Here is a 22,316-nt window from a genome sequence, read left to right as displayed (position 1 = left end):
CACTTGTAAAACCCTTGCCTGTCTTTATACTGTAGTATACTGTTTTCTTCTGTTAACTAATCTGACATCAAACTCTGACTTCTTTTAAACTGATTTTTACTGTGCATATTGCTGTGTGTTTGTTTCCCAATATTCATTTTATCCCAGTCTATGCTCTATGTGTATTTTATTAAAGTAACCGTACTTGTCATTAGATTTGATATAATTATGCAGATCATACCTTGTAAAAACTTTGTTTGTCATTGTCTTTTCAAATGTGTATTTTAATCTTGTTAATTTGTGCTTCATCAAATACACAGACAGCACATGTAAATGACAAAAATGGCAAAGCATTGAAAACAGAAAGGGAACAAGCAGAAAGGTGGGTCCAACATCTCAAAGAGGTATTAAACTGCCCTGAGCCTGACATCATAGCTAACCCTTAACCATTAGAATAGGATTTAAACATTAACACAGAAACATCAACAGTTACTATAGAAGAGGTAAGAAAAACCATTAAATCATTGAAAACAAGCAAGGCACCACACATTGATTCCATCCATGCAGAGATGTAAAAGGCAGACTTGGATACATCATCCAAAGTACTCCAAATCTTTTCCTTGTCATCTGGAAAGAAGAAGACATTCCACCAGACTGGAGCAAAGGCCTCATTGTGAAATTATACCAAAGAAAGGAAATCTATGCAACTATGACAACTGGAGAGGGATCATTACATTACTGTCTGTCCCTAGTGAAGGATTTTGCAAATTTCTTCTAAAAAGAATTGATAAAATTGTGGATAAAAAGCTTAGAGAAGAACAAGCAGGCTTTAGAAGAGGCAGAGGATGCATTGACAAAATGTTCACACTCAGGAACATCATTGAGCAATGCATAGAATGGAACACACCACTTTTCATTAATTTCATTGACTTCAAAAGGGCTTTTGAAAGTACTGGTGTACATAGAGAAACTCTTTGGAAAATGGTCAAGTCATATAGAATTCCCCCTAAAATTTTGATGCTAATAAAAGCCTTCTATAACAGATTTGAATGCAGTGTGACACATTCCAATGTAATTGACCCCAAGTCTGCCAGTGTCATCCTTGATAGCTCAATCTCACTCATTTGAAGTTAAATCTCGTGGAAGACAGGGATGTATTATGTCATCCATCCTATTTTTATTGGCTATTGACTGGATACAAAGACATCCAATATTAGATAAGAAAAGGGGAATCGAGTGGACCACGTTTTACCAGCTAGAAGATCTTGATTTTGCTGATGACATTGCCATATTATCAACAACAACAAGCAAACACCTCCAAGAGAAGACCAATATACTTATCAACTACGCAAAGAAAATTGGTCTGAATGTTAATGCCAAGAAGACCAAGGTTATATCAATAAACACTTGAAGTACAACACCAATTACAATCAATCTTCTGCCAGTGGACAGTGTTGAATATTTCACTTACTTTGGAAGCATCATAACTTCATAAGTAAAGATAATGGGACGAGAGGATATAAAGGCAAGACTATATAAAGCATATATAAAGCACATTGAACATTTGCAAGACTTCAAACAATCTGGAAGTCTAACCAGTACAGTGTAAGGACCAAACTGTGAATCTACTACAGCAGTATTATCTGTCTTACTGTATGGTTTAGAAACTTGACGTGTTTTAATTTGTGAATTTCAAAAAGTAGAGGCTCTCCATACTAGCTGCCTCAGAAAGAATATTCTGGCCAAATAAGATCAGCATCAAGAGCCTTTTGGAGAAATGAAATGCTAAGAGTATAACAGCAGAAATCAAACACGAAGATTTAGATGGTTGAGCCATGTACTGAGAATGCCACAACATCGCACACCTAAAACAGCTCTATATTGGACACCACCAGGAACAAGGAAACCAGGGAGACATTGAATCACCTGGCGAAGAACTGTTACAACAGAATTAGAAGCAATGGGATAAACCTGGGGCCAAGCCCAGTACATGGAGACGGAGAGAAGTGGAGGCAGTTTGTTGTGGCCTTATGTCACACTGGGGATGAAGAGTATAAAGTAAGTAAGTAGTACTGTTATTTTATTACCTTTACTGACATCGGAGTCTTGGCTTCTTTTAAACTGAGTTTTACTGTGCATGTTGCTGTGTGTTTGTTTCGTAATGTTCATTTTATCCCAGTGAATGTTCTATGTGTATTTTACTGAAGTATACTGTACTTGCCATTATATTTGATATAATTTTGCAGATGATGGATTGTAAAACCCTTACATGTCTTTGTGTTCTCCAACATTCATTTTAACCCAGTCAATAATCTGTGTATTTTACTGAAGTATACTGTACTTGCCATTATATTTGATATAATTTTGCAGATGATGGATTGTAAAACCCTTACATGTCTTTGTGTTCTCTAGCATTCATTTTATCCCAGTCAATAATCTATGTGTATTTTACTGAAGTATACTGTACTTGCCATTATATTTGATATAATTTTGCAGATGATGGATTGTAAAACCCTTACATGTCTTTGTGTTCTCTAACATTCATTTTATCCCAGTCAATAATCTATGTGTATTTTACTGAAGTAACCGTACTTACCATTAGTTATGACATAATTATACAGATCATCAGCTGTAAAACCCTTGCTTGTCGTGTTTTCCATTGTTCATTTTATTCCAGTCAGTGCTCTAATATGTTTTTAAAACATTTATTTTACTTAATCAAGTAAGTAAGTATATATACTCTCTTCATTACAGCCTCATTTTCCATCGTTCAGCCAAGGCACTTTCCTTTCTAGTAATTATATACAGCAACCTTTAGTTTACCTAAATGGGTACAAACCAAACTAGTAACATTCTTCGTAGATTGATGTAACAGGAATGTTAGTTCGGTTTTGTCAACGTTTGTTGTTCAGGGACTCGTTAATTTTAGTTAAAATAACTTGCATCTCATTGGTTTGTGTTGCAGACATATTCTCTTGCACTTTCATTGTTAGTAAAAATTTAATCCCTCTACGCTTTCTAGGTGTTGAACTATTTTAATGTAAGTTTATTTCAATTACTATATTGTTAATTAGTTCTCACTATTACCCATCTTCAGCTAGTGTGTTATAGTCGTTTATATTCATGCTTTCACATGTTCTAGTATTCTTTATTTCTATACTAAATTTGTTATTTTTACTTTCTTCGTGGTTGTCCCTGGTCCTACGGTCACCCAATGTGTACTGAATATTCGGCTGGACCAGTGGTGATAAACTGGTTTCAAGTCACAGCATGTAAGACTCTGTTTCCATCGTCGGTGCTGCAGTGATTCCCATTGAAGTTGGTCCACTAACATTGTAACACATCTAGACGAGCTATCCTGGTAGCAACTATAAACAAAGCGAACTGTTCGTCTCCGAACCACCCGTATGCGAGTATGATGGTTATTTGGTGACGATCCCATACCAAAGAGCATATTCTAGTATTGGTCGTATACTAACGTGGAGTAAGCTGTGCATGGCTTTTGTTATACACATACCCAGATTTCTCCATAAGAAGCCAAATGTCTTGGAGGCTTTCCGTATGGTCTGGTTGGTGTGGTTTGACCTGGTGGGGTCTTTGCTGATGGTGAGCTCAAGATATTTTCCACTGCATCTACTGATTCTAGTGTATGTCCATGGAGTGAGTAGGACGCCCAGGGTGTTGTTGACGTCGTTCTGAAACACGGATGACTTAACAATGATTCTGGGTGGAAATCGTTTACTAATCCTTTTCCTATTCTACTAACAGACGAGGCATCTTCAGTTTTCCTGATGCATTGGAAGAGGAGACAGTCATCAGCAAACAATCAGGCGCATGGTGTTGTTGCTTCTGGGAGATTGTTGATATTTACGTTTTATAGTTGCATTTGTTCTACACCCTCTTTGTTTCATGAGCTTCCAAGTTTGATAGGTCTTTCTTTACGGTATAACACAATCGTCAGTTCAACCGTCTTTGTTCCATTAGTTCTTTCTCAAAACTTTTCTGTGCATTTAATAGTCACGCGGTGGTGTGCAGGGGTGCGGGGCCTGGGTTCGAACCCTCGCTGGAACTAACTAAAATGTTAAAAGCTGTATTTGCTACTCCTCCGACAAGTACAAGGCATTTAAGTTTGCCAGTCTAACTAACTCCTGAACACGATTTCGATAATGAGATATTTGCCAATGGACAATAAGCAGTCATTTGTCACTAGTCCAATCGTTAGAATACATTCGTAATTTTACGTGCGTTTTCTGTGCTTCGTGAACATTCCATGCAGTTAGGTCTCGCATGCATTTGTTCGCTGTATTCCCCCTATTTATTTGTTTCATTTTTTTATGTGTATAATTATAGTTAATGATATTTTTTTTTAAAGTTAGTTTATTGTTTCCAGAGATAAACTTTATAAAATTGTTTGAATTGTTTCCCTTTGAATATATCTGGTAGACTGTTGAATGCTGGCTTTGCTTCCATCGCCAAATATTACACAAAAATAAACGATTATGGCGTTCAACAGAATAAATGATTATCTTTGTTTTGGTATCTTTATTGTCAAAAGGACGGGAATTACCATAAAATAAAATATAATAATGAATCCATCAAGAAGGTGCAAAAATCTTTCATTCTGCGACATGTGTGCTGACATCACTAAGGATACCATAGTGTAAGGTGTGTAGCTCAGGTGTGTAGTGTCCATTCATTATCGAACTTAGAATTCTTATAATGCAATCAAAAGCTATTTGTTTTATATTTGGGTTAATATATCTGAATTTCAGACAATTTCATCCTTTTTTCATCTATTTCCCGTCTGTGCTACTACTGTTTCTTCAATCCTTGCAACATTTCAGTCTTTATATCGCCGTTGCTTTGTTTAAAAGACTAGTTTTAGGCACAAACCATGCACCTTTGACTGTTATATGGGGTTTTCAATCGCGCCGACAAAAATAAATAAATTAGGCAACTAAATGGAAAAAAAATAATAGCCAGTTTGTCACGTCTAAAAACTTAATCTCTGGTGCTATGGTCTGCAACGGCACAAACATAACAGTAAACAAGCAGTGGATTCAAGGCTCTTGTGACGAATTCTTGCAACAAATGACGACTATGGTTTCCGCGATCTCAGTCCGCGATACATAATTTAATAAGTTCGGCGTGAATACAATTGACATAGTTGATACTGACCAGTGTAATGGTAGATTAAAACTATAATGTCGAAATTATGAAAGTTTATATAACACAAAAATAACTTGAATAGACTATACAAATATTTCTTTAAATGAGTGACAAATACAATTAATAGATTATAGAAATATTTTTTTATGAATGAGCACATAGCTAACAATTAATAGAATAACAGAAAGTATTAATCGAATTAAACAGATACAAGAATCATTGGAAAGATTAAGGCATATGTCGCTTATTGGAAAACAAATTGAAACATGAAATTAGATTAGCATAATCTTCCAAAGTTAATACAATACAATACAAATATTAATAAAATCTTAAAAGTAATACAATACAAATACAAAAGAACAATTATCTTCTGCGACTACTATAACATTTATAGTAGTCTCAGATTATCTTAATAAAGGAAAATCTGTTACTAAATATCCGAAAAGTATCAAGATTAAGTGTTGTCCACTTCTTCACTGTAGCAACTTGCAGGCACAAAAACTTCTATCACGAAACTCATATACCCCCTCCTAATTTCTCAATGGGAACAACGGATTTGTATGAAATAATCCAAATTCTTAATGGGACCAAAATAATGATTTCACTTTTCTTAAACACACCTTTTTCCAAGAAATTAAGAATCAAAATAAAAAAAATGTTTAAAAAAAAACAATCATTAATTAAAAAAAAAAAGAAATTATTTTCTATTTTCCCTTTTATTGTATTTTTATATTGGATCGATTTTTTTTCTCTCACGGTATGATTTACATCTGTTTGCAGTTTTTTCGACGAGGAAAATATTACATGTATAATTACATTCCCGATAATACCTGGCGACAATTTAGTTTTTAAAACTAGTCTGTGATCCCCTTTCGGATTTACAAGTCGCAAGGTGGCGTGAATGTGACACAGAAGGATGTATACAGTTCACGGTTCGGTGACCACTATGAAAAGCGCTATGTTTTGAATAGTAAACGATTTCGCTTGAAACACATGTGGAAGTATTGGATATTTACGATAAACAAATTTTATTCTAATGTAAAAATTTAAAGATGGCTTCACCCGAATCAGGTAAGATTTGTCAGTTATTTAGTTTTTACAAATATCGTCTGCATATTTTTTTCGGGTAGATTTTAAGCATCTGTCAAATATCGCACATACCCAAGGATATTCACCTGTATGATGTATCAATAGACATGTAGGATTGTCATATTTTCCTTATTTCACAGAAAAACATAAATTAGATTATGAAGTAATAGGTTTGTAAGGTTCATTGACGACAGTTTGGGGGAAAAAATGCCAAGAACAACCCCATCCCACCCATTGAAAATCCAATTATTCGGATGTTTAAACAATATTTTATTGCTCTATGTATACCTAAAGCTGTATTAATCGCTGATCGTATATTTTAGACAGAATGTAAAACTGGTGTATATGCAATCGTTAGGAAGATCTGTCAATTAGTTTGTGTCCAATTGAGTTAACTGATTTTTTGTTGTTTACACACAGCATATCTCTTTAAAAGTGAATTGACATGAATATAGTTTGATTATGCATAAAATTGAAAAGAAAATTGATTTTATAGTAATTATCAGTAAATCTGTATGCCTGAGTGGAATTTTAAATTGGGGGCGAATCTCAAACTGTTAATTGTTCTGAATATTAACAACTTATCACCTCGGTGTAGAGCCTAAGGCATTTAAGACAGTACTCAACATTTTACTATAAAGGGTGATTTACATATACAAATTTTGTTTTACCCCATACTTTTAAAGCACCTGGGACTTAGATAATAATGTTTTACCCCATACAACTTCCTGCACTGATCATGTTTTTCATATATGTTTTTTTTATTAACAATACATTTTTTTTATATGTTACTTAATGATAACAATAAAACTGAAAATTATTAAAAATTAGGTAACCTAAGATATGAAGTATGAAAATACAGTTGAATAAAACATTGTGTGCCTAACAACAATATCTAAATACTAGAATGTTTAAATACTAACAGTGTCCAGCACTTGACACTGAAAGTCCTCTGAAACACAATAACAACAATGTCTAAATACTAACAGTGTCCAGCTCTTGACACTGAAAGTCCTCTGAAACAGAATAACAACAATGTCTATTAAATACTAACAGTGTCCAGCTCTTGACACTGAAAGTCCTCTGAAACAGAATAACAACAATGTCTATAAAAATACTAAAATGTCTAATTTAGACTAAATACTAAGTGTCCAGCACTTGACGCTGAAAGTCCTCTACAACAGAATAACAGCAATGTCTAAATACTGGCACAAATATTGATGCTGAACCCTGGAACATGATAACAATGACTAAGTATTTGACAATAATTCTAAATACTGACAATAAATGACAACATATCTGAATACTGACAACTATTGACAACATATTTGAATACTGACAATAAATGACATCATATCTGAATAGAGACAACATATCTGAAATACTGACAATAAATGACATCATATCTGAATACTGACAATATATGACAACATCTGAATACTGACAATGTATGACAAAATATCTGAATACTGACAATATATGACATCATATCTGAATACTGACAATAGAAAAAAACATCTGGAATACTAACAATAAATGACATCATATATGAATGCTGACAATATATGATAACATATCTGAATACCTGACAGTATATGACAACATATCTGAATACTGACAATATTTGACAACATATATGCATACTGACAATAAATGACACCATATTTGAATACTGGCAATAAATGACAACACATCTGACAACTGGCAATATATGACATCAAATCTGAATACTGACAATAAATGACAACATATCTGACAACTGACAATATATGACATCATATCTGAATACTGACAATGTATGACAACATATCTGAAAACTGACAATATATGACAACATATCTGAATACTGACAATGTATGACATCATATCTGAATACTGACAATATATGACAACATATCTGAATACTGACAATGTATGACAACATATCTGAAAACTGACAATGTATGACATCATATCTGAATACTGACAATATATGACAACATATCTGAATACTGACAATGTATGACATCATATCTGAATACTGACACTATATGATAACATATATGAATACTGACAATGTATGACAACATATCTGAATACTGACAATAGAAAAAACATATCTGGAATACTGACAATACATGACAACATATTTGAATACTGACAATAGATAAAACATATCTGAATACTGACAATAAATGACATCATATATGAATAATGGCAATATTTGACAACATAATATATGCATACTGACAATAAAAGACATCATATATGAATACTGACAATATATGACAACATATCTGAATACTGACAATGTATGACAACATATCTGAATACTGACAATAGATAAAACATATCTGAATACTGACAATAAATGACATCATATATGAATACTGGCAATATTTGACAAAATATCTGAATACTGACAGTATATGACAACATATCTGAATACTGACAATATTTGACAACATATATGCATACTGAGAATAAAAGACATCATATATGAATACTGACAATATATGACAACATATGTGAATACTGACAATAAATGACAACATATCTGAATACTGACAATATATGACAACACATATAAATACTGACAATATATGACAACATATCTGACAACTGGCAATATATGGCAACATATCTGAATACTGACAATATATGACAACATATCTGAATACTCTGACAATGTATGACAACATATCTGAATACTGTGGCAAGATATGACAACATATCTGAATACTGACAATATTAAACATTACATCTGAATGCTGACAATAAATGACATCACATCTAAATGATGACATGTCTGAAAACTGACAATTAATGACAACATCTAAAAAATTACAAAATAAGACATCATATCTGAATACTGACAATAAATGACAACTTCTGAAAACTGACAATATAGGACATCATATCTGAATACTGACAATATCTGAAAACTGACAATATATGACAACATCTAAATACTGACAATACATGACAACATATCTGAATACTGGCACTATTTGAAAAAAAAAATGAATATTGGCAATAAATGACAGGATATCTGAATACTGACAATATATTTAAATACTGATAATATATTGCGATACATTTGTATGTACAAATATAACTAAATACTGACACTATTTGAAAAAAAATAAGAATAAATTACACCATATCTGAATGCTGACAGTATTTGATAACATATGAATACTGACAATAAATATATAGACAACAAATCTAAATTTATATATTTGAATACTGATAATCTATGACATGTCGGAAAAAGACAACATATCTAAATCTGACATTATTTGAAAAATATGAATATTGACAAAATTTTTACCATATATAAATGCTGACACTATTTGAAATGAAAAGAAAAAAAAATATCTTGGAAAAAAGGGGGAGGGCAAAAATAAATGTCCTGTGCTCAAGTACATATGAAACTTAGTATATAATATCACTATATATGGCCAGTCTGCACCAAAAACTTTTTCAACTACTAGTCCAAAGAGCAATATTCTGACATTTTTCTTATTGGACAAAACAAAGTTTTGCAAAAACTTACTAGTCCGAACCAAATTTTACTAGTCTGGGGCATTGGACTAGTGGCTAACCGTGCAGACTGTATGGCATTATTAAATTGGGACACTGACAATTTTTTGATATTTCTGAAAACTGCCAAATTGTCAAATAATTAAATTGTGCAACTTATATCATCTAAATACAGACACTGTACCAAACCAGTTTGTGAGAAAACTGTCTCTGAATGAATATATGTATATCTATTATGATAACATGTTGCAATGGATGTGATGTAGAAAATCTAAAGTTGATAATAACATGCCGATATTTAAAAAATCTTTTTAACAATAGTGTATTTTTTTGCACTCATCGACCATTTCAAGGACTGATTTTCATTATGGACATTTCTCCTTCAACCAAATTCCAAGAACAACATCTTCATGCATGTGTATCTCTTGTTTGTGGAAATACATATCTAGTCTTTTTGTTCATTGTATTACATACATGAGACTAAGTACCTTGCTGTAGTTAAAGAGGAAGTGTCATTATACACGATTATCTATGGACATAATATTACTGAATAACCAGGAAATAGTCCCTGTTATCTGTATTGATAAAAGATTAAAATATTGACAAAAGTCCTGGTTGTCCTTTATTGTCATAGATATTGATTTGGTAGTTAGCTATAATCTCTAAATAGAGTCTAGTGTCCAAGGCAGCTCTCCAAAGACAGACACTAAATGTTTAATCAGCAATCAATTACATTTGGTACATTGAAACTCTAAGTGACCTATGATGGAGTGGAGGGTTTTTATTGTCGAGCCTGCAACTTTTGTTGCAGAAAGCTCGACATAGGGATAGTGATCCGGCGGCGGCGGCTACTGCGGCGGCGTTAGCTCACTTCTTAAAAGCTTTATATTTTAGAAGGTAGAAGACCTGGATACTTCATACTTTGTATATAGATGCTTCATGTTACGAAGTTTCCGTCAGTCACATGTCCAATGTCCTTGACCTCATTTTCATGGTTCAGTGACCACTTGAAAAAAAAGTTCAAATTTTTTGTAATGTTGAATTCTCTCTTATTATAAGTAATAGGATAACTATATTTGATATGTGCGTACCTTGCAAGGTCCTCATGTCTGTCAGACAGTTTTCACTTGACCTCGACCTCATTTCATGGATCAGTGAACAAGGTTAAGTTTTGGTGGTCAAGTCCATATCTCAGATACTATAAGCAATAGGGCTAGTATATTCGGTGTATGGAAGGACTGTAAGGTGTACATGTCTAACTGGCAGGTGTCATCTGACCTTGACCTCATTTTCATGGTTCAGTGGTTATAGTTAATTTTTTGTGTTTTGGTCTGTTTTTCTCATACTATATGCAATAGGTCTACTATATTTGTTGTATGGAATGATTGTAAGGTGTACATATCTAGCGGGCAGATGTCATGTGACCCTGACCTCATTTTCATGGTTCATTGCACAGTGTTAAGTTTTTGTGTTTTGGTCTATTTTTCTTAAACTTTAAGTAATGGGTCAACTATATATGTTGTATAGAAGCATTGTTAGCTGTACATGTCTGCCTGGCATGTTTCATCTGACCTTGACCTCATTTTCAAGGTTCATTGGTCTTTGTTTAGTTATCTTGGTTAATGTTAAGTTTATGTGACAGTTGTAATAAAGCTTAGCTTTATACCTAGGACTATCAACATAATATCAATGATTAGTATAGAAGGCGAGACATTTCAGAGTGTGCACTCTTGTTATACTATGAATGTGTAGGGTAGTATGTATTATAGTAAACTGGTATAAAACTACTGTTACATCACCTTTTAAGAAATAAGAAGATGGAGATGGTAATAGCACAATAGACAATGACTTGTAATATTAATTTTTAATTACCCAGGGTGTTGGTAAATAAGTTTTAAGATCTTGCTCATGTCTCTAATTATCCCCACCGCCTGTCCAAAATAAATACAGGAAAAAAACAAAAAGGGTATACAAAAAATAATATGGGATAATTAGTTGTTTATGAAAACACGGCCGACACTCGGCTAACCGAGAGTTTGGTCGGTTAATCTATATTGAGTATGCGGCTATATCGGCGGTTGGTCTGTTAATCGGGTTGGCTAAAGTCTGTTAATCAGGTGTTATCGAGAAAATCATTGCAAGGTCAGTATGTTTCATTGTATAACTTTTTAATTATATTTATATCATAAAAACTATTCATGTCTGACAAAACGATTTGGAATACTGAATCCAGTGGTGCAATTATTTTTTTTCTAGCTTTAATAAACGATCTATAAAATGAAAAGGCGAGTTACTCATCAGTAAATTTATACACATTTTACACACACAAAATGTACACAAAAATGACAAGTTGGTTGAGTTTACTTGCATGCAATATTTTGAACATCGAAAAAAGACAGGCATTATGTTTGTTTACCATATTAACATCAATATGTGAAAAATCTACACGAAAAACTGTATTTTGGTGACATAAATCAATTTTTGATAAAAATGTGGTCTGTTAATGGGTCGGATGTATAAAACTCGGTCTGTTAATTGGTCTGTTAAGAGTTATGAATGACATTACAAGCATAATTTTATTGCTATATGGGGTGTTATCTGAATAAAGGGATAGACTCAAGATTAGTGGCTAGAATATATGGAAACAACACAATCATGAACAAGTTTAGACAATGGAATCTGAAAATTGATAGAAATGGTTTCAAAAAGTGTAATATCAAAGTAATATTAATTTTATCAAATAATGGTCGCATATATCATGTGGATTCTGTTTCATTGCTATGAATGGCACCAATTTGTCATTTACATAGGTAACAAGTATATAAATCAGAGATAAACTTCGTAATGTTACAAAACATCAGTAAGTAAAATTGTTTTTTTTTCTTCTAAATTTCAGTATTAGTTGTAAATTCCGCTCCACAATCATTCTTCTCACATTTACTAATGTCAATTTCTTGTTTAGAACCACGTCTTACCAACGATTAGAAAACAACGGTCATTCCGTACTTGATACATTTAGGCGGCAGAAAATCAGAATGATGACTTGGTACAAAAGACAATACATACCGGAAATAAAGTCCTCATAGATACCAGGATTGAAATTTTATATTTACTCTTTATATTTATGCCAGACACGCGTTTCGTCTACGAAAAAGTCATCAGTGACGAAAAAAATGTTTAAAATGCCAAATAAAATACGAAGTTGAAAAGCATTGAGGAAACACAACTAATACCGGCGTCACACATCAGCGTATAACACTGGCGTGTTCAAAATCATTTACGCTGCCAATACGCTAGTAATTTTGGATGCATTTAACCTGTCAATCATATTTGTAACGTGTGCAAAACGAGCTTTAAACGTGTATTGGGCGTACTAGAAACGTATGTTGGCGTATGTTGTATGCTTTTATGCTGCATACAAATTTCCTGGGATTGTAGCGTTCTTCAAGCGTATTTACTTTCCTTCATTGGCTAGAGGAATAGGAGGAGGGTTGATATCTCATAATAGATAAAGGCAGATGTGGTGTGAGTGCCAATGAGACAACTCTCCATCCAAATAACAATTTAAAAAAGTAAACCATTATAGGTTAAAGTACGGCCTTCAACACGGAGCCTTGGCTCACACCGAACAACAAGCTATTAAGGGCCCCAAAATTACTAGTATAAAACCATTCAAACGGGAAAACCAACGGTCTAATCTATATAAACAAAACGAGAAACGAGAAACACGTATATATTACATAAACAAACGACAACTACTGTACATCAGATTCCTGACTTAGGACAGGTGCAAACATTTGCAGCGGGATTAAACGTTTTAATGGATCCAAACCTTCTCCCTTTTTCTGAAACAATAGCATAACATCACAACAAAGAAAAACATACGATAAAATATCAATTGGCAGACTTAACTCAATCAAAAAACGTATGATTAAACAATGAACGAATAAATTTGATCTGCGATATCTGAATACAAATGCACAGTTAATTAAATATTAGAGACAAACATTCATGACCAAAAAGCTAACAAACAAATTCAAACACAGGACATGACTCTGTTTATCCCCACCGCCATTTTGCGCCTGTCCCAAGTCAGGAGCCTATGGCCTTTGTTAGTCTTGTGTAATCTAGAATACATATTTTTTAAGGGGCCAGTTGAAGGACGCCTACGGGTGCGGGAGTTTCTCTCTACATTGAAAACCCATTGGTGGCCTTTGTCTGCTCTATGGTTGGGTTGTTGTCGCTTTGACACATTCCCCATTTCCTTTCTCAATTTTACCTTTGTATTTCGACGTACTACAAATTTATGCAACGCGCTTTGAACGATTGCTAAGCGTTCCTTTGGCGTGCAACTAACGTATACCGACTTTGTCAATTTTATTTTAATTCGAGCGGCCAATCAGTCCATATAACGCTATATTGAAGTGACACACCCTTCAATGAAATGCAAAGAAATAAAATTAAAATAAAAGTTCTCTTTCTATAAGGATACTGTTGCACCGTATTGTAATTTTTTCGTCACAAGTACATCTCATTTTTTTCAATGTGAAAATATAAACTAAAGGTAGTAAGACTATTGTCGTGGCTAAATAACTCTTAACTGACACGATTTAAATTGTCCAACCCATTAACAGACTGTATTCCCCTAATATTCATTAAAATGTGGTATTACTCAACTTATATAACAATTATGAAATATTTTAACTATGACAATTATTTTTTTAGAACCAAAGTACTATTTTGTGTCCTTTAAATCATATATAAAAATGTTTTTTAGCCTTTTATCCAAAATATTGCTATGCGTACAAGCATAAAAACCACATACTTGCGAGACGCCTTTTCGTTTTACTTAAAACTGGACAGGCTATGCATTTTTTTTACTGGTGGAAAATGTTCTATGATAGATATCATTTTGTCAGACACTTTTCTTTTTTTGATTTGGTTCTTATAATATGCCAAAAAACTGTATATTTAACAGAGTTTAACATTAAATTGTGTGTTTTACTCTTAACAGACGTATAGCCAACCCGATTAACAGACCAACCGCCGATATAGCCGCATACTCAATATAGATTAACCGACCAAACTCTCGGTTAGCCGAGTGTCGGCCGTGGAAAAGATACATTATAATTAACATTCTATAGAAAAACTACAAAATTACATGGCTAGAGTGAATATAATGTTAATAATTAATATTGTTAGAATACTGTGGTCAAGAAGGTCAGGTGTAATAAACTGCAGAACATGTACAAATATTAACAAAATGGGAAGGACACAATATTTTCTAGACATGAACTCATGTCAGTTTCTTCACAAAATCTTGGCTACATTACTTGTCCATGTATTCCTCTTGCTGTTTTTCTATTCAGGCAGAGCCATTTATAACACCTGAGTTCTAAAAAAACATTTAAGTTTTAGAATTAACCAAATGCAGATGCAGATCTTGGATTTTGAAATTAGAGTGACCCAGGGCTCTCAAACTAGGCAACATTTGGAGTGGGACATGTTATAAGTCTATGCATTAAACATATATATGTAGCCCCATAAGGGGTGCATGTGCAATCTGCCACCTAAATCTGACTCTGTTGTGGGCATTGATTACAAGTATCATTTTAGAAGTATGAAAATTAGGCAAAAGTAAAATAAAAGGTTATCAGGATACATGTAATTAGTTTTATATAAGAGGAGGATAGGACCTTTATTGGGTTTCCAGGATGGGGTGTTTTTAAGCTCGGGATTTCAGGATTGACCCTTTCGGGATCTGGGAATTCTTTTTTCGAATTTCAAGATGTCCAGATTAAAGATAAGGAGATGTGGTGTGATTGCCATTTATTTAAGTCTCTTTGGGTTATTGTACGCTGAGATTGTACGGTATATCTAAAAGTAGAATTGAAGAAAAAATATGTTAAAATATTCCATTATTTCAGGGCTAAGATGTGGTAATGTTTATATATTATACTTGTTTGTAGAAAACTCTGTAACATACAAATATTATATACTGATTTATATTTTTCAGAGGATGAAAAGTGGCCAGATATATCTAGTGAAAATAGGATTAAACATGAAATATTATTCTATAGTCAAGGACCAGTTGATGGCTATCTCATTGGTAAGTTAAGATCTGTGGTATTTTTGATACATACCTAGACCATCATTATCACAATTAATCTTGTGGTAAGAGTAGGTTTGAGAGGTACCAAGAATCTCAACAATTTTATCTTAAGGTACAGTAAGACTACAACTTTTATGCAAATTAAACTGTTCATGTAAGACTATCTCAAGCTTCCTGGTTACAATAGATTTGAAATCATGAAAATTGAGTCTACTTCTAAAATGCTATGAGATATTACTAAAGGTCATCACAGGGTTAGTGGAAGGTGAAAATTATGGGTTAAATTGTAATTGAACTGTATGGGGTGGTAACATTAATAAGGTACCCTATGATGTACATAAATGCTTAAGACCTTTAAGTTATTAGAAGCTGTTATTTGGGTTGACATGACATATAACAGAAGCTTTAGGGTATATCCTTGGTTAGGGATGTCTTTTTTGTTGGAAAATCAAGCACCTGCAAGAACATGAGTGTATTTACTATTTTGAGATGCCCATTAATGAGAAAAATGCTCCCAGGATTGAAGCTTTGTAAAAAAAAAATACCAAATTAAATGAACTGTTTTAATGATCTTTGATCTTTTTAAAGCCAACACATTAGTAAATTCATGTATAAGGAAATGGTACATTTGTTTTTTTTCTGTTTGAGATAACTCCTAACTAATGATAAACAATGATAGCTACTGACAGGTGAAACAATTTTAATCATTCTACCTGTCTCTTCAGGTGATATATACTGTCCTGTAAGTTTCTTAATGATCAGATAGTTAATTAGTTAATGAGCCTTAAAATACTTTCTGGTATGGTTTTATGTTCTGGTAATAGTATAGAATGACTTTAAATGTTTTACATATATTTTTCTGATGACAAATATAGATGTTAGTAAGAACCTACAGCTGTTGTACTGATGACATATGTGTACAGTTTGTTGACAATGTTTAATAGAAAGACACTGGAAACAGAATATATTATATACACATGTAAACTTAATGAGTACATTGTATTTTTTAATGAATTATGGAGCAAATTTTACATGTAAAAAATGTACAATGTACATACTGGTATGCAAATTTATACCATTTTAATTTGATAAAGTTAACATAAACCTGCTTTTTACAAGAGAACTTTTTAAATATGTTGAAGTTTGCAGGGCTTGTTTATTTTGGCTGCAAGTGGTTGCTATCTGACATTTGTTATTCTTAATGCTCCCTCTGTAGGGGAGGGTGCATTAAGTTTTACCCTTGTCCGTCTGTATGTCTGTACATCCTTTTGTACCTGTATGTCCTGAAGTTGGTTTCCATTCTCTAATTTAGTTTGCCTTGACCAAATAGTGTAAATCTTAAACGCAATTCTTTTACCACAAAATACAGATCAAGTATGAATTTTGGTTTTGTCACTCTTGAATTATTGCACATTTTGTAGGTCCTCAATGTAGCTCATCAACTTTGTACATTATTTGGTATTTTTTAAAACTTTTTTGATTCCAGCGTCACTGATTAGTCTTTTGTAGATGAAACACATGTCTAGCATACAAAATTTTAATTCTGATATCTATAATGAGTTATTTGCATTGTTTATTGTATAACTATGTTAATTTGTAGTAGTAATCTGATTATTTGGATTTTATGCTTGTAAATATCTTATCTTATCTTGTCAGTTGAAAACAAAAATTTACGACAAAAGAGATGAATTTCAGCTTCCCAATTGTGAACTTTCCATTTCTATGTAGAAACATTCCAGTAGCACCTGCATACAGAGTATGTATCTCCCAATTGATAAGATATTCCTGGGCCTGTATTTCCTGTCATGATTTCCTCTATAGAGGATTGCAGCTCACAAGGAAGCTATTAAAGTAAGAGTTCCAAATGGTGAAATCATCCATTTGTAAATTTTATAGATGCCATCAAGAGTTGGTTGACCATTATAGAATACCCATTTCACAGATGATCTTGGATATGTTCCTAATGTTGTAACTACAATCTTGTTTCCTTTCCACTAAAATGATCTACCGAATTAGACTATTTACCAGGTTTGTAATAACATGAGCAACAGGACGGGTGCCACATGTGGAGCAGGATCTGCTTACCCTTCCAGAGCACCTGAGATCACCTCCAGATTTTGGTAGGGTTCGTGTGGCTTAGTCTTTAGTTTTCTATGCTGTGTCTTATGTACTATTGTTTGTCTGATGGTGTATTTCTTTTTTAGCCATGGCAAAGTCAGTTTATTTTCGATCAATGAGTTTGAATGTCCCTCTGGTATCTTTTGCCCCTCTTTTATCTATTATTTCGCTTTCAATTTGTCATACTGGATCCTTTTAAAGCTTCATAAACTGTTTGGGTTTATTTGTTGATATAGTCTGTACAGCATTCTGCCAAATTGTTTGAATCTTCATTTTTGGTTTTATGGATATTGACAAGCCTGCAGGGACCACTATAAGATATGAGGAAAATCTGGATCCAGAATATTATGTTTCGCTTACGGGTAATCTGTTTGACCGCAATATTTATTTTCATCAAATTGTTGATCAGAGTATTTTTAGGAAAAAACCATAACCCCCCCCCCACCCCCCATTTGAAGTTAAATGATTGATCCCTTATCCCCCTGAATGAAGATGAAATGTTCAAATTGTAATGAACCTTTTACTTTGCTAATTTTCATCAAGTTGTAAAAATCTTTATTCTAAAAAGACTTTTTTTTTTTATTAATCTTGTTTAATGTTTTTCAGCTTTATTAATCCCTAAAACTGTAAATTAAAACTAGCTGCAATTCTAATTGAATAGTATGGAACACAATACACATTTTAAGTGTGAATGTAAAGTGTTTTTTTTATAGAATTGACATAACTTCTACGTAATCTATTCCTCAGTACAAAAGATGTATTTTAAAGTACATCCAAAAATTCTGCACTATTATGTAGTTAATGGTTCATGGCTCAATAGAGTATAATGTTATTTTTTTGTAAACTGAGTTAGCATACCTCATAGTTATAATAAAGCTTTATCTCAATTCAGTTCATGTTTTAGATCACATCCAGTGTAATAAAAGTGTAAAGAGGTATTGAATTATTTATTCATAAGTAATAAATTTTGTTATCTTGAAAAAAACATGAGTTGCTATGAAATTACCCATCAATAAAATTTATTTCCCTGGCCAGGTGACTAATACCAAAATGATATAAAATGTTCTAACATTGATTTTCAATACAAAAACAATGAGTAAAGATAAAATACTATGCATAGGACTATTAAATGTTCGATTTACCCCAGGGTTATATTTTATTTGATGCAATTTTTTTGGTATGACATTGCAAATATAATTTTACAAATTTTTAATCAAACTCATGCCCATGGTCTGACTTATTTAATTTCATGAATTTGTCATAGATTTATATTGTAAAGTTGTGCAGTTGATTTATACTGCATGGTTTGTCTTCTGATTTGACTTTTGTTAATTGATAAATGTTCATGGGGCTGGGAGGTATCAGTTATCTTTGCAGGACTTTTACTTATCAAATTCCTAGAATTGAGTGCAAGCTCTTTTGAAAAAAGAAAGTTTTCATTAAAGTCAGAATTCATGATACATAATACTGGGTTTTTTTAAGAACCAAACAATATTGTGAAAGACACACTGACAAGTATGAAATGGATATCCCTACAAATGTATTGTTCTATAAAATTTAGATTAATCCTATATATTGCAGTAAATATATCAAACATTAATTAAACTCTTTGAGTACTGAAAGTTTTTTTAATTATAATACAGAAACTATTAAATTACTGCAATATAATAACATTCACAATGCTTACATAAAAGACAATGACGCCAGCTGTTGTAGAACATTTCCAGGAATAACCTGAAATATTATTAAAGTGAATAAACACAAATATGTAGTTCTGTACACAATTATTATAATGTAAATATTAACCATATAAATCTTAATACAAATACTATTATTGTGATTATTATTTGACATCAATCATCATTACATTTGAGTCTTGTTATAAGTAAGGCATAGTAAAAATTAAGGTTCAAATGTGGCATGTATCAGATTGTATGAGGAAGGAGCACTCTTTGATCCCATTTGATTGTTAGGAATTCAATGTTATTGGCATAGCAAGTCTGAGTGTACTATGATATATCTTTGTATCTTAACTGAAATAAAAATGAATGAGGAAATAAAAAAAAAACATAAGTTGATCGGTTGGATAAATAAATGTCTGCAGTCTAGTAATACAGTAATAGACAATTAATTAAAAGCCCTCAAAAATAGTTGTGTTTTGAAATTTGAATGACACAGGAGACTGCACAAAATTTTGAAGGATTCGCTTGAAAATAGGCATCTGCTATAAAATCAAAATTTTGACACTGACGACAAGTACATTTTGGTAAGGGAATTTAAAAAGCTTTTGTTTTATTGCATTTCCACTATTGAATATGATATGCCAAACCAAAAAAGTTTTTGCTTTACAATTTGACAGTATACCCACTGGTCACTCTATCAGTAGACTATCCTTCATTATACTGGACATATTATGATAGTAACCGGGAGTTTGTATATTCTGTCAACGGTCATTTTAAATAATTACAGACAAACTTCATTTTAAATGGGCCACACATTTGCTTTAATTTAGGCTAAGATCCTCTTATACTACCCACTCCTTTGTAAACACTTCACCTCTCGTTAATACCTGTATATTTATTTTAATATTTGTCACTCAACTGTGACAGTACTCTAAATAAAGTGATGAATTATTGTTGCTTTGTGAATATTTTTTCAATGATTCAAATTTCATCAAATTATTTGATTATTGACTGTCAAATTGAAAATGATATTAGGTAGTTATAGTTTAGATGTATTACATGATAAAAGATAGATTTCCCATACCTTTATAAATCGACTGTCAGTCAGGTGTGAAAGTAACAAAATGTACAAACATCAACTTTTGTAGTATCCTGTTTTAAGCTCGTCTTGCCCAAAGGGCCAAGTGAGGTTTTCCCATCACTTGGCGTCCGTCGTCCGTCGTCCGTCGTTAGCTTTTACAAAAATCTTCTCCTCTGAAACTACTAGGCCAAATTAATCCAAACTTGAACACAATCATCATTTGGGTATCTAGTTTAAAAAATGTGTCCGGTTACCCCGCCAACCAACCAAGATGGCCGCCATGGCTAAAAATAGAACATAGGGGTAAAATGCAGTTTTTGGCTTATAACTCAAAAACCAAAGCATTTAGAGAAAATCTGAGGGGTAAAATTGTTTATCAGGTCAAGATCTATCTGCCCTGAAATTTTCAGATGAATCGGACAACCTGTAGTTGGGTTGCTGTCCCTAAATTGGTAATTTTAAGGAAATTTGACTGTTTTTGGTTATTATCTTGAATATTATTATAGATAGAGATAAACTGTAAACAGCAATTAGTTTACAGCAAAGTAAGACCTTAAAATAAGTCAACATGACCCAAATGGTCAATTGACCCCCTAAGGAGTTATTGCCCTTTATAGTCAATTTTTGTCGAGCCTGCAACTTTTGTTGCAGAAAGCTCGACATAGGGATAGTGATCCGGCGGCGGCGGCTACGGCGGCGGCGGCGGCGGCGGCGGCGGTGTTAGCTAACTTCTTAAAAGCTTTATATTTTAGAAGGTGGAAGACCTGGATGCTTCATACTTTGTATATAGATGCCTCATGTTACGAAGTTTCCGTCAGTCACATGTCCAATGTCCTTGACCTCATTTTCATGGTTCAGTGACCACTTGAAAAAAAAGTTCAAATTTTTTGTAATGTTGAATTCTCTCTTATTATAAGTAATAAGATAACTATATTTGATATGTGTGTACCTTGCAAGGTCCTCATGTCTGTCAGACAGTTTTCACTTGACCTCGACCTCATTTCATGGATCAGTGAACAAGGTTAAGTTTTGGTGGTCAAGTCCATATCTCAGATACTATAAGCAATAGGGCTAGTATATTCGGTGTATGGAAGGACTGTAAGGTGTACATGTCCAACTGGCAGGTGTCATCTGACCTTGACCTCATTTTCATGGTTCAGTGGTTATAGTTAAATTTTTGTGTTTTGGTCTGGTTTTTTCATACTATATGCAATAGGTCTACTATATTTGTTATATGGAATGATTGTAAGGTGTACATGTCTAGCAGGCAGATGTCATGCAACCTTGACCTCATTTTCATGGTTCAGTGGTTATAGTTAAATTTTTGTGTTTTGGTCTGTTTTTTTTCATACTATATGCAATAGGTCTACTATATTTGTTGTATGGAATGATTGTAAGGTGTACATGTCTAGCGGGCAGATGTCATGTGACCTTGACCTCATTTTCATGGTTCAGTGGTCAAAGTTAAGTTTTTCAGTTTTCGGTCTTTTTATCTAATACTATATGCCATAGGTCAACTATATTTGGTGTATGGAAATATTTTATGATCTTTATGTCAGTA

The 22,316-nt window shown here is 33.0% G+C and overlaps 1 protein-coding gene across 3 annotated transcripts in view; it reads left to right on the top strand.

Moving 5' to 3' along the window:
* The first annotated feature begins 5,988 nt into the window (after positions 1-5,988).
* LOC143056851 (uncharacterized) overlaps positions 5,989-22,316 on the top strand; it is a 92,990-nt gene continuing 76,662 nt past the window's right edge. For all 3 annotated transcript variants that reach the window (XM_076230033.1, XM_076230027.1, XM_076230019.1), the window contains exons 1-2: positions 5,989-6,219; positions 15,779-15,871. In XM_076230033.1, the coding sequence (XP_076086148.1) occupies positions 6,201-6,219; positions 15,779-15,871 (112 nt within the window). In that variant the 5' untranslated portion in view covers positions 5,989-6,200. The remainder of the gene's footprint in view (positions 6,220-15,778; positions 15,872-22,316) is intronic.

Source organism: Mytilus galloprovincialis, chromosome 1, assembly GCF_965363235.1.
Source record: "Mytilus galloprovincialis chromosome 1, xbMytGall1.hap1.1, whole genome shotgun sequence".
In the NCBI taxonomy this organism is placed as follows: domain Eukaryota; kingdom Metazoa; phylum Mollusca; class Bivalvia; order Mytilida; family Mytilidae; genus Mytilus; species Mytilus galloprovincialis.
The sequence above is the reverse complement of the archived record's forward strand: the minus strand, read 5'-3'. Positions and strand labels throughout refer to the sequence as shown.